Genomic DNA, 13,758 nt, shown 5'->3' with positions numbered 1-13,758 from the left:
AAGGTTCCCATGGAGAATGAGAGCTGATGGAGGCCACCGGGTCCACACAGTCTGTCCAGCTGGGCCTGAAGGGACACCAGGTTACTGATGGATCCTGCACACCATGCCCTGACAGTGGTGAGAGACAGAAACACTGTCCCTGTGTGAACATGTCAAGGACTGGTCAAATAATGCTCAAAACCATTTAGATGAATTTTCTTGTGTAATGTTAATATTAATGTTAATCAAAGGGTGGCCCCATCACCACGCTTCATAACCCAGGACCCAGGAGTTATCTACAACTCCCAAACTGATTTACAATTCTTGTATCAGTAACACAGGCGTTTATTTTCAATTCTAACCAGATGAGATACTCACAAAATGCTTATTTCTCACCTATTTGCCAAACTGTATTTTGACTTCACTTCAAAATATTAAGGTTTGAGCCTTAGGTCACTACCGTATGACTTAGCCTTTGCATTCATAGAGTTGGCTTATAGGTTACAAATGCTGAATTAATCATGAAGTCACACTCAGGACAGGTGGCCAAATGTTTGAACTCAGAAACCATGTATTAAAGTTTCATGACTTTGCTCTTTTTGGCTCCAAGGTGAAAATGTCAAGACTTAAGATTTGGTTGCATTGGCTTTGACTTTGTCATTACTATGGGGTGCCTATCATGTGTACTTATATTTGGTTTATGTTTTATGCATTTTAAGATAAGATAAGATAAGAAATCCTTTATTAGTCCCTCAGTGGGGAAATTGCATTTAGCAACAGCAGGGTTACAGTACAGTAAATAAATATAAAAGTAAAAAGTAAGAGGCCAATATAGCCGGAACAAGATTAAATAAGCACTATTCCAATAACAGAATAACTAAGAACTAAACTAAGAAAGATATCTGCAGTATGTACATACATAAATATAAGATGGATACATACATAAATATGAGATGGACATAATTATGAGATGGAGATAAGTGTTGCACATTGATATTGCACTAATAATTGAATTTTGCTCCATTCCTTATTAATAAGCCCAATTGGGGACATTAATCTTCAGTACACATATTTCAGCCTCTATGTTTGAAGAACCCTTATCCAGATAGGTGAATGTTCTCCTGCCTCTCCTCCTTTATGTGTGTTGTCACTATGCCATTAATGTTATGCCAAGGTTCCGACATTTCTTTCTGGCATAGTTGGCAAACTCATTTACATGAGCCATTGTACTAATGTGCTCTATGCATGACAACAGTCCTGATGTTAATATTATTGTGAACATGAACAATATAATAATTAATGAGCTTTATAAAGACAACTAAAAGTATAATTTACAACAGGCATATATATTTTAATTTACAACTACTTACATCCTTACTGTGTGTGCATGTCAGCTACACCTCCTGAGGTCAAAGTTCGCCACAGTTCTGTCAGTCTACCTGTTCTTAACCCAGAGAGACTGAGGACAGCCAAAGCCCTTGTGGAAAAAGCTGTTAAGGTGAATTAACATTACTGAATAAACACAAAACATTTGCTGCCACATAAATTTGTGATTGTTCCATGAAGGTTTCCATTATTTAGGCACTTGCCTTTTATTCCTCTCAGATGCACAGGGTATTCTCTGTCCAGGGCCCTTACCCTGTCATCAGGAAGGCACTGAGGGCCAGAGGCTGGATTGAGCAGCGTGTGCACCGCCCCAACCAACATGCACGCCGGCGTCACAATGATGCTAGTGACAGTGACGACGATGATGGTGAGCTAGATTAAAGTTTGACTGTTCCTGAAATTATATTTTTTCTTTCCTCTAAGTTTATATTTCTGCATTGATTAACATTGCTCCTTCTTCTTAGACAACTCAGACGAAGTCGAAAAAGAGGAGGAGCTAGACGAACTTTATGATCTTATGGTAAAAATAACCTTTGAGTTAAAAATAACAAGAGGTTTAGGTGGTGCAGTGCTAACCTTGATTACCATGCTTGAAATTTAAGGTTCGTAATAGCAGAATTTTACTCATTCGCAGACTTCATTGTAGCTCTCACACTTTCCCTCTTCTCACTCCACAGTCTCGCCTGGTGCGAAATGAAATGGTTTATTTTTATTGGACAAACAGTAGACATGCCATCAAAACAGACATTTTGCAGAAAGAACAGATTGCCAATCATTTCGCGAAAGCAGGCAGCTTCACCACCAAGGTACATTTACATGCTATTATCATTACTTGCAGCGAAATACAATTATTTGGTGTCACACCCACCATCATTACTTCTTGTTTTTCTGACAGGTGGGGTTGTGCGTAAACCTGAGGAACCTGCACTGGTTTGATTCAGCTGACCCAGACACCTTCTTCCCTCGTTGTTACAGACTAGGAGCGCAGGATGAGAAGCATGCTTTCATTGGTCAGATCCTTTAAATTCAGCAAATTTTGTCTTTATTTCTGGCACTACTTAGCTCCCTGTCTCTGTCCCCTCTGTAGAAGACTACAGGAGAACAGCCTGCACCAGTCTTTTGAAGTACATCGTGGAGAGGGAGCAGGGTGTTCAGGGAGAGGGAATGAGCCACAACATTTGGGCTGTTCAGGGTATGACCATTTCTCCTGTGATGTATTTTTAGCTAAATAAAGTGAGATGTGATTTTGTTTCTCCACTTTCAGATAAGAGGAGATGTAGCAGACAGCGATCCAAACCCATGGTCTTTTCCCAAATGATTGACAGCGCACTCAAAGTGTGTCAGCAGTTCCTGGAGAGTTTGGAGCACAGTGACATAGACATAAGCTTGGAGACACCACAAACACTTACAAGGGACGAGTGGGCACGGTTTATTGACAGTTATTACCTTGTTGTTCAGTGAGTACTCTGTGTGCGTGTGTGTGTGTGTGAGACAGAGATGGAAGAACACTGGCAAACTGCTCTTCAGTATCTCACTACAGTACCGCTCTCTCTGTCTCTCTGCTTCCGTCGTCAGTGATGGAGCAGAGATAGAGAGAAGTGATCATTTGGTCAAGTGCTGCAAAGCCATGCTGCAGAGGCTGAGTGAGGTCAGTCCACAGCTGGACATCGATGGCATACACAATGTCTGGATCATCAAACCTGGAGCAAAGTCTAGAGGCAGAGGTGAGCAATCAGACATCCCAATGCAGTTCACACAATATCTGACAAAGTCCTGGCTGACCGGTTTTGTCTGCCTTACAGGTATCAAATGCGCCAAGCGTCTGGACCAGATCCTCAGCCTGGTGAATGGTGATCCAATTCTAATTAAGGAAAACAAGTGGGTGGTGCAGAAGTATCTGGAACGGCCCTTGCTGGTCCATGGCACCAAGTTTGACGTGCGCCAGTGGTTCCTGGTCACCGACTGGAACCCTCTGACCGTGTGGTTCTATAAAAAGTGCTACTTACGATTTTCTACTCAGCCTTACTCACTAGATACACTGGACAGGTAAGACAGTCACACTGATAATTGGACTGGAGAGAACAAAATAAAAAGGCAGATGTGAAACCAAATATTCAAATGAAAAAAAGGAGAAGTGAGAGACAAAAAAAAGGCAAGATAGGTTATAATAATGCACATCATTTTAGGCGGGAGATCTAATTTTATATCCATGCATGGCCTGAAAACGGCCGTTAGGTATCTCCTCTGGGTATATTTAAATTTGTGTGTATTTGATGTCTTTAACATCTGCCACCTCAAACTTCAAATCAGTTCCAAAACTGCAAGCTGCTTCTTCAACATCTTCCCACGTATTTACAAGCATGCTGTGCTGCTACGTTATAGCAGTGATTTTTGTACTGAAAGACTGTAAATTTGGAAGATTCACAGATGTGTTCTGACTCACTCGGACTGAAGGAGCTTCATATTAGCTTTCACTGAACTTTGAAATGCAAATTAGAACAGCACAAGGATTATCCCCTCTTACACTGATTTATAATAGGAAGGAATCTCTTCACAGGCAGTATGGGCAGGAGGCATGAGACAACAACAACAACAACAACAACAACTCTTTCAGTGTACATGTGGGCACAGTGTACTCTTTCAAGATAGACAATAAAAGCTGTGAATCTATCCTTTACAATTTTATTTTAAAGGACCTGAAATTTTAGAAATTATAACAGCTTAATTAATTCCATATTTGATTTTTTAAATCTGATTTCTGTGTATCCATTCATGTTTCATGAACCAGCTGTCAATTCACTCTCACCTTTGTCTTCTCATCTGTTTTTCCATCTTGACTTCTGTTTACGCTGTCCTCTCAGCTCTGTCCACCTGTGCAATAACTCCATCCAGAAGCACCTGAGGCCCTCCCAACAGCGACATCGAGGCATCCCAGCAGGCAACATGTGGTCAGATGACCAGTTCAGAACCTTTCTGTCCAGCCAGGGCCGGGAAGCTCAGTGGCAGACTGTGGTAGTACCAGGAATGAAGAATGCCATCATACATGCATTACAGACGGCACAGGATCTGATGGAGTCACGCAAAAACACCTTTGAGCTCTATGGTGCTGACTTCATGTTAGGTAGAATGAGATCACTGTCAATGGCATCCCATAGTTTACAGTGTGTTATACTGCATATCTCAACACACATTAGTTCATATGTCAAAATGCTTTGGGGGGGGGGGGGGGCAGCAATATTATATTTGCTAATACATTTTAATATTTTCTGTGTACCTTTACATGGGAACACAAGAAAAATCATCATCAGTTAGATACTTTAATTTGTGCTACATAGGACGTGATCTGCATCCATGGCTGATAGAAATCAATGCTAGTCCCACCATGGCTCCCTCCACCCCTGTGACAGCCCGACTCTGTACTGCTGTTCAGGAGGATACGTTACGAGTCGTCCTGGACCGGAGAGCTGACCGCACCGCAAATACAGGAGACTTTCAGCTCATATATAGACAGGTAAGCAAGAGTTTTCCCTCCTCTTCAGGTTATAGTGTACATTTAAGAGGCTCAAATTGTGAGAGTGACACACATTGCGCACGCCTCTGGTGTCTAGGCAGCAGTAGAAGTACCACAGTATGTAGGAGTAAACCTACTTGTTGAGGGCTTCAAGATCAAAACCCCCTGCCAACTCCCTCCACTGAGGTCCTCCAACCGTTCAGCACCAAAACATCGTGGCCCTGTCAAGGAGAAGGAGCCTGCAGCAGAAAAAGTAAAGCCTCTACCTAAGATGGTGTCGAAGAGTGCAGAGACTCAGCTCAAAAAGACCAGCAGTGGGGTTCTGCCACCTCCTCCTCTCCCACCTGAGCCACCTCTGCCTGTCCCAGTTCAAACCATCACACTTCGCCTGCCAATGACTGTCAACAAGTCCATCCACCTGCCCATTAGTACCCAGTCATACGCTGTATCTTTGTGGAAAAGGAGACCAGAGGTATCAAAACTCTGCTCAGACAAACTCCATCCCTGTACCACAGAGAAGTACCAAGGTCCCTCTTTACCATCGGAGGTTACCATTTCAAAACAGTCCAGACAAGCAGTCACCAGCACCTTGAGTGCCTAGAACAACTTTCACAAGAAGGTTTGTGGACCAAATAATTAACATGCTCCTTCAGTTTACACTTTGTTTTTGTAGGGGTTTTTTTTGGCCTACCTCATAATAAATTCACAGTCCGATAAGACTGACATGTCTTGTTCTTCTTTCACTACTTTTATAACTGAGTTTTTAGACTGAATAATTCAATTTGACACAGCAGTGTCCTCGTAACTTTGGATAATCCACAGAACAGGTTGTCAGCAATATACACTGGGATGATTCTTTTCATAGAAAGCAGTTCCCTTATTCATGGCATGAACAGTGTGTGGATTATCCAGATTAAGAGGGAAACTGTCTCAAGAATGTTGCTGTTGAATTTTTTAAATGCCATTTTTTTCAGTGTTGTGAGCTTCACAAACAATGTTCCATTTACCTTCACTGAACTGTGAGAGACAAAAATCAAGGCAAATCCAAAGAAAACGATCTGTATGGCTTGATGCCGTTTTTGTGAGAGTCAGTGAAGTAATCATTGTGGTTTGGAGGGAGTATAATGCACAGGTAGAGCAAAGTTTATAAGGCAAGGAATGAAAAAAAATGCATTGAGAACATGACTGTTACAATGAAGTATCCCATGACTTAAGGAAAACAGATTTTTTTCTATCATATAGGAGGAAGAGCAGGACATTAGATGAGGATGACAGTATGCCAGGTCACGCTGAAGTTAGAAAACACTGCCGACCACCATAAGCCAACAAAAAGGAAAGAAAACACAAGAAGCTGTTGAATTATAAGGGGAAACTAATTAGGCTTGACGTGAATTAATTGTTTTTTATATCATGAGGAATTAAAGATGATGGGAAAGGAGTTTTTCATATCTGACACAAAAGTTAATGCGTGAGTCTGAATTATTACTAAAACGACAGCAAACTCCTCAACAAAGACTAAAACAGAGTGAGAACACAGGCTCCCACCGACCTGCCTCACCCTCAAAGACACATAATGACCAGCTGGTGGCGATAACACACAACTGAAGAGGTAATTAACATCTTCACTGGGCGGCGAAGAAGAGCCTCTCCCTGCCCTCTGTATCTGTACTAAGAAATGGCGGCGTCCGTGTGCCGAGTCGGGAGCACCGTGGGTCGAGCCCTTGCCAAAACCCGCAGTGTAAGTACAGAATCAAAGACTAAAGAGAAAACCATGTTGTCACATGAAATGTTTAAGCGTATTGTTCTTATTTCGGCACGACACTTGCTAACTGGCTAGCTGAACTGTCCGCAGTACAGAAACGGAAAGGGGCTAGCAAACCGGTTAGCACTAGTTAGCTAGCAAGGTCACCTGGTAAATGAGACAAAACCTGTTGTCACAACCACGTTGTGTGTATCGTCCACGTTTATATGTGTGTTATTCAGATCAGCCTGCTGTCTTTTCAGTCATAGTTGTTCATTCACAAGGTCAGCAGCAGTAACGTTTGTGACTCCCCCCCCCCCCCCTCCATACCGCGGCTTAGCTTCCTGGCTAACGGCTTTAGCACGGTGACTTTGGAAAGACAGATGCTGACAGTGACACTCTGTGCATTTGTTGACCGTCAGGAAGGTTTGGTTGTTGAAGAAGTACTTTTTAGTATGTGAAATAATAAGGTGAAAGTTACAGTGTAGTAACAAATATTATATAATGTTTGAAACAGGGCTGAGTAACGCCTGCTTTTCACATTTTCTTTAGCAATGCTTCCAGATTTTGTAATGATCTTGATTCATTGCACAACGTGTTGTTGAAATGAACAGTCAATCTTAGATTGGTCTCAGAAATAATTCGAAATCTTGAAAATATCATCTGTAAATGTAAATATCTCCATTATGACATCCCAATCTCATAGTTCAGTGTGATGGACATAAATTAAACACTGTTGCATGTTTTTACATATCTAAACAGATCTTTTATATGTATGTAAATACAGATATATACATATAGGTAATGGCTTCAGGTTTTATCTATTTTTAGTCATTTCATTTGGTAGATATGCAGAGGGTGGCAGTGGTGTCAATGTCAGCTGGCAGCCTGAAGTTAAGGCCAAACATTTCCACTCTAGCTTTGCATGTGAATGGAGCAGTAAGAGTGGATTGAACAGTGGGTTTAACTGGGCAATGGACCCTGTTATCTTATTACTGCTTTCAGATTCTTTCATCAACAAGACACAGTTTATGTTAAATAACCTTAAAACTTGCACAAGGCAGGTAATTAGTAAGGTGCAAAGAATTTCTCACTAACATTTCTAAAGCCTTCATATTTTGTTGTACAAGAAATTATGCAAGTGGTTCTCCCATGAGTTTAATGTGAACAGAAGTCCGTGTTATTTTAACAGTATTTTTAATTGTACAATATTTTAAAATTACTCTTTTTTGTCTCTACCCTTGTAGCCCATCCTCCTGTCTTTGAGGCGTGGGCAGGCCTCAGTCAGCTATGCTCAGAGCCTGGTGGGAGCCCCTGAGACCCGCCTCACTGCCTTGGACAATGGTTTGAGGGTCGCATCTGAGGAGACTGGACATGCCACATGCACTGTAAGAATACTTCAATAGGGCAGTCTATTTACAACCAGTAGAGGGGTTGTTAAAGCACTTCATCGACTCACCATTTACCTCTCACTGAATGGTACATAATCAGTGAGAGATGTAGACAAACATGTCCCCCATTCTCCACATATCTCTTCTCTGTCACAGGTTGGACTGTGGATCAGCGCTGGCAGTCGCTATGAGAGTGAGAAGAACAATGGAACAGGCTTCTTCCTGGAGCACATGGCTTTCAAGGTAGACATTGGTAGACTTTATGACCTTGAGATACTTGATGAACTTTGTATTTTTGAAGTTATATCAGCATGTTAACTAAACATTGCCATTACACAGTTTCTTCTATTCACCTTTCTTGCTCCCCATCCCCCAGGGAACAAAGAAGCACCCTCAGACAGCCTTAGAGCAGCAGGTGGAGTCAATGGGTGCCCACCTGAGTGCCTACACCTCTCGGGAGCACACTGCATATTACATGAAGACCCTGGCCAAAGACCTGCCCAAAGGTGACATAACCTGTTTACGAACCGTGAAATAAACTGATTATTCCTTAGTTTTGATAGTTAACTGATTTCAAAGGCTTTCATATAAAATAAAACCTATTTTTATTTGATAGATTATTAAGAACGATCATATTTCCTCTGTGTTTGTCAGCTGTGGAGTTGCTGTCAGAGGTGGTGCAGAGCTGCTCGCTGAGTGAGGCAGAGATCGAGCAGCAGAGGGGCGTGGTGCTGCGTGAGCTGGAGGAAGTAGAGGGCAACCTCCAGGATGTTTGCCTGGACCTGCTGCATGCCACAGCCTTCCAGGGCACTCCTCTGGGACACAGTGTGCTGGGACCTTCGGACAATGCCAGGTAGGAGGAGCTGCATGTTCTCACACATACTGTACATTTAGACATTAACCAACACCTCAGAATTGTTTTCACCAAAAGCACTTTGCTGTTGATATAGTGCAGCATTGTAATGATGCCAATTTTTAAAAGAGGCACAACAATAACCACAGAACTCTGCTGCATTTCTTATAGATAATTAATGATGATGCTCATATTCACTTCTTCTAGAACTCTGACCCGCCAGGACCTTGTGGATTACGTCAACAGCCACTACAAGGCCCCTCGTATGGTGCTGGCTGCTGCTGGAGGTAGGCCCTCTTCCTCCTAACACACTGGTAATATGTACCTTTGTAGCCTGTGAATTTCTATTTCTCACCTGCTGGGCTTTGTCTACAGGTGTGAACCATGACGAGCTGGTCACTTTGGCCAGATCTCACTTCAGCGGAGTGTCTTTTGAGTACGAGGGAGATGCCGTCCCGGTGTTGTCACCCTGCCGCTTTACTGGCAGTGAGGTGAGATGTGTTGATATTGTTCTGCAGGAGCATTTTTTTCTCATTATTGTTTTGTCAGGGTTAGTAAGTGGAAACATCCTACTGCTGTTTCCACTTACTATATTTTCTTAACCATTATTTTACTAAATCATCATTGTAAGTTAGAGAAATTCACTAAATGTGACCATGCCTCTATAACAGAGTAATGTAGCAGTTACATATTATTTCCAGTTTGGTTGACTTCCATTTGAGCATGATGCATTAGATGTATTCATTGTTATTCTGGCCTATCACTAGAAATGGAGCATGGATAGGGATGTACTGTTTCCGGTCGTGGTCATTCGTCTTGACAATCTCTTCCTTTCCTGCCTCTTCTCAGATCCGCATGCGTGATGATGGCTTGCCTCTGGCACACGTTGCCATCGCTGTGGAGGGGGCCAGCGCTGCCAGCCCAGACATCGTGCCTCTGATGGTGGCCAACTCCATCATCGGCAGCTATGACCTCACCTACGGTGGCGGAAAGGTTGGTGTAATATGTGTGTTAATTTTTGCAGCTTAGAAAAGACAGTGGCACCTTCCCCTTTAAGCTTTGCCCACTCGAGGTTGTTAATGTCTTGAGTGGCCATTATGGAGGGGTAGATCATGGTCCTCTCTGAAAACCTGGGTCAGGGGTCTGTCCCTTGCCTCCGGACCTGTCGGGAGGAACAAGACCTGAAATGCATAGCAGCCGCTGAAAAATTTGTTTACTCATGGAGCACCCATCCTTGGTTAGAATAGCAGCTCTAAACGTTGTGCAGTTTGTTTAATTTACTCAGATGTTAAATATATTTAAAAATATTTCTAATCCATTTTCTTGGTGGAGTGTGATGAAACACTATAATTGACACTTGCATTACACTTGCTTTTCCACCATCCCTGCTGCAGTTTGACTGGGATATAATCTATTTTAGGCTTAAATCTAGAGATGAGTGTTTTAGAAAACAGAACTTTTTCAGAGTCGGTTTTGGCTCATCTTTCACTGTACTGTCAGTCCCCACTGTCTGATGTACCTGACTGTGGTGTGATATAATCCTCCTTTGATTATGAGCTGTAGTACATCAGCATCCATTCCTTCCTCTCACATGCAGCATCTGAGCAGCCGCCTGGCTCGCCTGGCAGTGGAGGAGAACCTGTGTCACAGCTTCCAGGCCTTTCACTCCTCCTACAGCGACACTGGCCTGCTGGGAATTTACTTTGTGGCTGACAAACACTACATCGAGGACATGATGCACTGGTCCCAGAATGCCTGGTCAGTAGGACAGACACACAGGACACTGTAACTGTTAAATGTTCATTTTTAGTTATAGGGCAACGCATGCATTTAGTCTTGTTGCCTCAACTTTGTGCTCCCTGCAGGATGAACCTGTGTACCACAGTGACAGAGAGTGATGTAGCCAGAGGCAAGAACGCTCTGAAGGCCAGCCTGGTTGGACAGCTCAATGGTACACAATGGGTCTGTCTTGAATTTACACAAACACACATACAGACTTATTGGAATCACAAATCAGCATACCTGTTTGTCGGTTAGGAACAACACCAATTTGCGATGACATCGGTAGACACATCCTGAACTACGGCCGTCGTATTCCTCTGGCCGAGTGGGACGCTCGGATTGATGTGAGTTAGCACTCTGAAGTAGAGTTCTGTCCTGCACCGTTGTATAGTTGAAAGAAAGAGTCTCTTCTTCTTCTTTTTTTTTTTTGTTAATTTCATGATTGGCTTAAATTGTTATCTCTCTCAGGATAAAAGTTCTGACATCCTCCCCATCTCTCCTTTCAGGCCGTGACCCCCAGGATGGTTCGTGACATCTGCTCCAAATATATCTACGATAAGTGTCCTGCTGTGGCAGCTGTCGGTGAGTTCCTATGTGGTTTTAGTCTTTTCACAGCAAGGCCAGAGGCCATACTGCAGTGACTTGCTCTAATCTGTCTTTCCTGTCTCTCTTCCAGGCCCCATTGAGCAGCTGCCCGACTATAACAGAATGCGCAGTGCCATGTACTGGCTCAGGTTTTAAAACATGTTGCCGTTTCGCTCTGTGTCCTGTTAACTCCTCATCTTTCTCCTCAGTGTTACCCACATGTTTGAGTGACAGCACAGTCAGCCATCCATCCTCTTTCTTCTCCCTGCCTCCCTCTCTTATCCCGCCCACTGATCACTCTTAGTTAGCAATGAGGGTGGCAGCCAGCCTGCACATTGTACGCATTGGTTACCTCCTGATTTTAGTGCAGCGGTCCTCATCACCTGGTACTAATTCGGAGAGAGGAGGGGAAGAGACGGCAGACTTGAATATAAAATGTCATCTAGTGGACACAGTACAATCAGTACTGAATACAGGCAGTTTGGAGCAAGAGTATATTTATAATTTCTGTAACATTTGTTTCTGTCCTCTATTGTACATAACAGAAGCTCTCATTCCGACAAAAATAAAATACTGTAAAACACTGATCTAGTGTGTTTTGTCTTGTACATGTGTACACTAATATGTGACATATTGTTTTTTTATTATTGTATCAAGTACACAACATAGTTTTTATTAATTTTATCGGCACTTCATTCCATTTATTTTTTGAGCAGGTAAGTGTCACTATCAGCTTTCTTTGTCCTTGTTAAATTTAGGAAAAGGTTTGTTAAATGTGTAACTTTTGTTTTCTGTTGCCTGGTACTTATGCATGGTCAGTCATCAATAATGAAATGAATGTCTTTGTAGCCTCCTGAATGTTACTAATACTGACACGTGGTGAGGACACTACACCTCTTTGTCCTTTAGTTCTCTCTGTTCATACATATTGCTTTGACATAATTATTTCCTTTGTTAAGAATCATGTTCTCCTTTTAGCATTAAACCATGTTCAGAGTTTAAATGGACAACATGCTTGGGTTGACGTCACTGATCAAAGTACTTGTGATCAGATGCTCCCTGATACATTAAGTTTTATTGTACGTTGAACCTACGTCACTGTTCTACTTGAGTGATAAACAAACCTGCTGTGATATATATGTTGTTGCTGTGATAATCATAGAGATAACATCATCTCACATTCATGTGTAGTCCTGCGTCAGTGCTACTGGTACGACCCAGGACATCTCTGCTGTAGGATGACATTTGTGTGACCCGTGTTTGTTTATCTGAGGGTAACTGAGACGGCTCATAATCCTGTAGGCCCCCGAGGGCCCAGCTATCGTAATGAGGCTGTTCTTGTAATATTCATATCATTAGTCAGATGAGGTTAAAGCCCTTGATGGGCAGGACTGGAGGTGACTCAGGAAACGAGGTAGGCTTTGTCTTGGTGAGTCTTCCTCCTGAGCCTGACAGCCTCTTCCTCCATGTTGTTCTCCAGAGGGCTTTCTCTATGATTGCTCCTCTGTGTAACCTCCCATCACTCCCTTCCTCTCCTCTCCTGCGCTCTGTAAATAGAAATACTTGTGCACTCATACAATATGTTCCTTCAGGTGGCAACAATGCGCAGTGTTCAGCGTCTCATACCTTGCGAGCATTTCAAGTTGTCATACAAAGAGAGGCACGCACTTGGCTGCTGCAGCTGTGCTTATATTGATTATTAGATCTTCATTCAAACCTATCATTTCAACGCTGAGACCCAAGCAGCAATTTTCAGTTGCGTTTTTTTCTGCGCAATTATTAAGAAATACAAATGGCATTTTAAAAAATGTGCTTGTCTCCGTGAGCTCTGAGTGATGACACCACATTTAGTGGCCAATGCTCGCAACTAAATTCACCCTGCAGAACTGAATCACAGTAATCACAGTAATGTGGTAGGCTTTGGGCCTGCTCCACCATGTAAAACTATTTCTGGAGTTTGCGACGTAGGATGCTTGTTTTAGAGTTTTGTCTCGGCCGACAAGTTAAAGAGAAATGTTTGGGTTTTTTAAACATGCTGTTTTAGTAAAACAGTGCAAGAACGAGATTTCTTTGGCTTTACAGTGTCACAGCTTCAGCCTGTGCCTGAGAGTGAAAGTGAAAGTCTCATTAAGGTCATGATACGGTAAAACTAGCCCGCACCGTGACCTGTGTCTGTTGATCACAGTGTTTCAGAGATTGTGATGATCATTTGGGCTGAGGATGAGAATTATTTTTTTCTTTCAGTGAGCTTGTTGTTTGTTCAGGGATACAATTTCTTATCTTTTCAGTCTTTTTGAGATCTGGCAGTTACAAAAACAGTCCGGTAGCTGCAGTGTGTCAGGTGTGACCCCTCTGTGCCTCCATATTCTGCCCTAACCGCACCACAGCTTCATATTAAGTACTTCTAAGTAAGTAATTAAGTAATTCTATTAATCTGTTAATTCTATTAATCTGCTCTTCTTTCACAACAAGCTTTGTTGTGATTGTTTTTATTACCACTGTCATTTCTGCTTGTAATGATCATACTATA

At 42.5% G+C, this 13,758-nt stretch overlaps 2 protein-coding genes across 2 annotated transcripts; both read left to right on the top strand.

The window, feature by feature from the left end:
- Window positions 1-26: 26 nt before the first annotated feature.
- On the top strand, window positions 27-5,477 carry LOC121178936 (tubulin monoglycylase TTLL3-like). The gene is made up of 13 exons (XM_041033443.1): window positions 27-117; window positions 1,374-1,477; window positions 1,585-1,732; window positions 1,830-1,885; window positions 2,043-2,171; window positions 2,261-2,375; window positions 2,453-2,557; window positions 2,630-2,822; window positions 2,941-3,089; window positions 3,168-3,411; window positions 4,227-4,486; window positions 4,701-4,876; window positions 4,974-5,477. The coding sequence occupies exons 1-13, from the start codon at window positions 27-29 to the stop codon at window positions 5,475-5,477; spliced, it is 2,274 nt and encodes a 757-aa protein (XP_040889377.1).
- Window positions 5,478-6,495: 1,018 nt separating this feature from the next.
- On the top strand, window positions 6,496-11,815 carry LOC121179876 (cytochrome b-c1 complex subunit 1, mitochondrial). The gene is made up of 13 exons (XM_041034970.1): window positions 6,496-6,614; window positions 7,865-8,005; window positions 8,165-8,251; window positions 8,385-8,514; window positions 8,663-8,861; window positions 9,069-9,148; window positions 9,237-9,352; window positions 9,711-9,854; window positions 10,459-10,619; window positions 10,727-10,812; window positions 10,899-10,987; window positions 11,150-11,225; window positions 11,320-11,815. Exons 1-13 carry the CDS (start codon window positions 6,552-6,554, stop codon window positions 11,382-11,384), a joined length of 1,437 nt encoding a protein of 478 aa, XP_040890904.1. The 5' UTR covers window positions 6,496-6,551; the 3' UTR covers window positions 11,385-11,815.
- Window positions 11,816-13,758: the final 1,943 nt, after the last annotated feature.

This window comes from Toxotes jaculatrix, chromosome 3 (genome assembly GCF_017976425.1).
Source record: "Toxotes jaculatrix isolate fToxJac2 chromosome 3, fToxJac2.pri, whole genome shotgun sequence".
In the NCBI taxonomy this organism is placed as follows: Eukaryota; Metazoa; Chordata; class Actinopteri; family Toxotidae; genus Toxotes; species Toxotes jaculatrix.
The sequence above is the reverse complement of the archived record's forward strand: the minus strand, read 5'-3'. Positions and strand labels throughout refer to the sequence as shown.

Coding starts and splice junctions, on each gene's coding strand:
- LOC121178936 (XM_041033443.1), top strand. CDS start 27: ATGGAGGCCACCGGGTCCACACAGTCTGTCCAGCTGGGCCTGAAGGGA. Junction 118..1,373: donor CACACCATGCCCTGACAGTG/GTGAGAGACAGA, acceptor TGTGCATGTCAG/CTACACCTCCTGAGGTCAAA. Junction 4,487..4,700: donor TGGTGCTGACTTCATGTTAG/GTAGAATGAGAT, acceptor TGTGCTACATAG/GACGTGATCTGCATCCATGG.
- LOC121179876 (XM_041034970.1), top strand. CDS start 6,552: ATGGCGGCGTCCGTGTGCCGAGTCGGGAGCACCGTGGGTCGAGCCCTT. Junction 9,855..10,458: donor TCACCTACGGTGGCGGAAAG/GTTGGTGTAATA, acceptor TCTCACATGCAG/CATCTGAGCAGCCGCCTGGC. Junction 11,226..11,319: donor TCCTGCTGTGGCAGCTGTCG/GTGAGTTCCTAT, acceptor TCTCTCTTCCAG/GCCCCATTGAGCAGCTGCCC.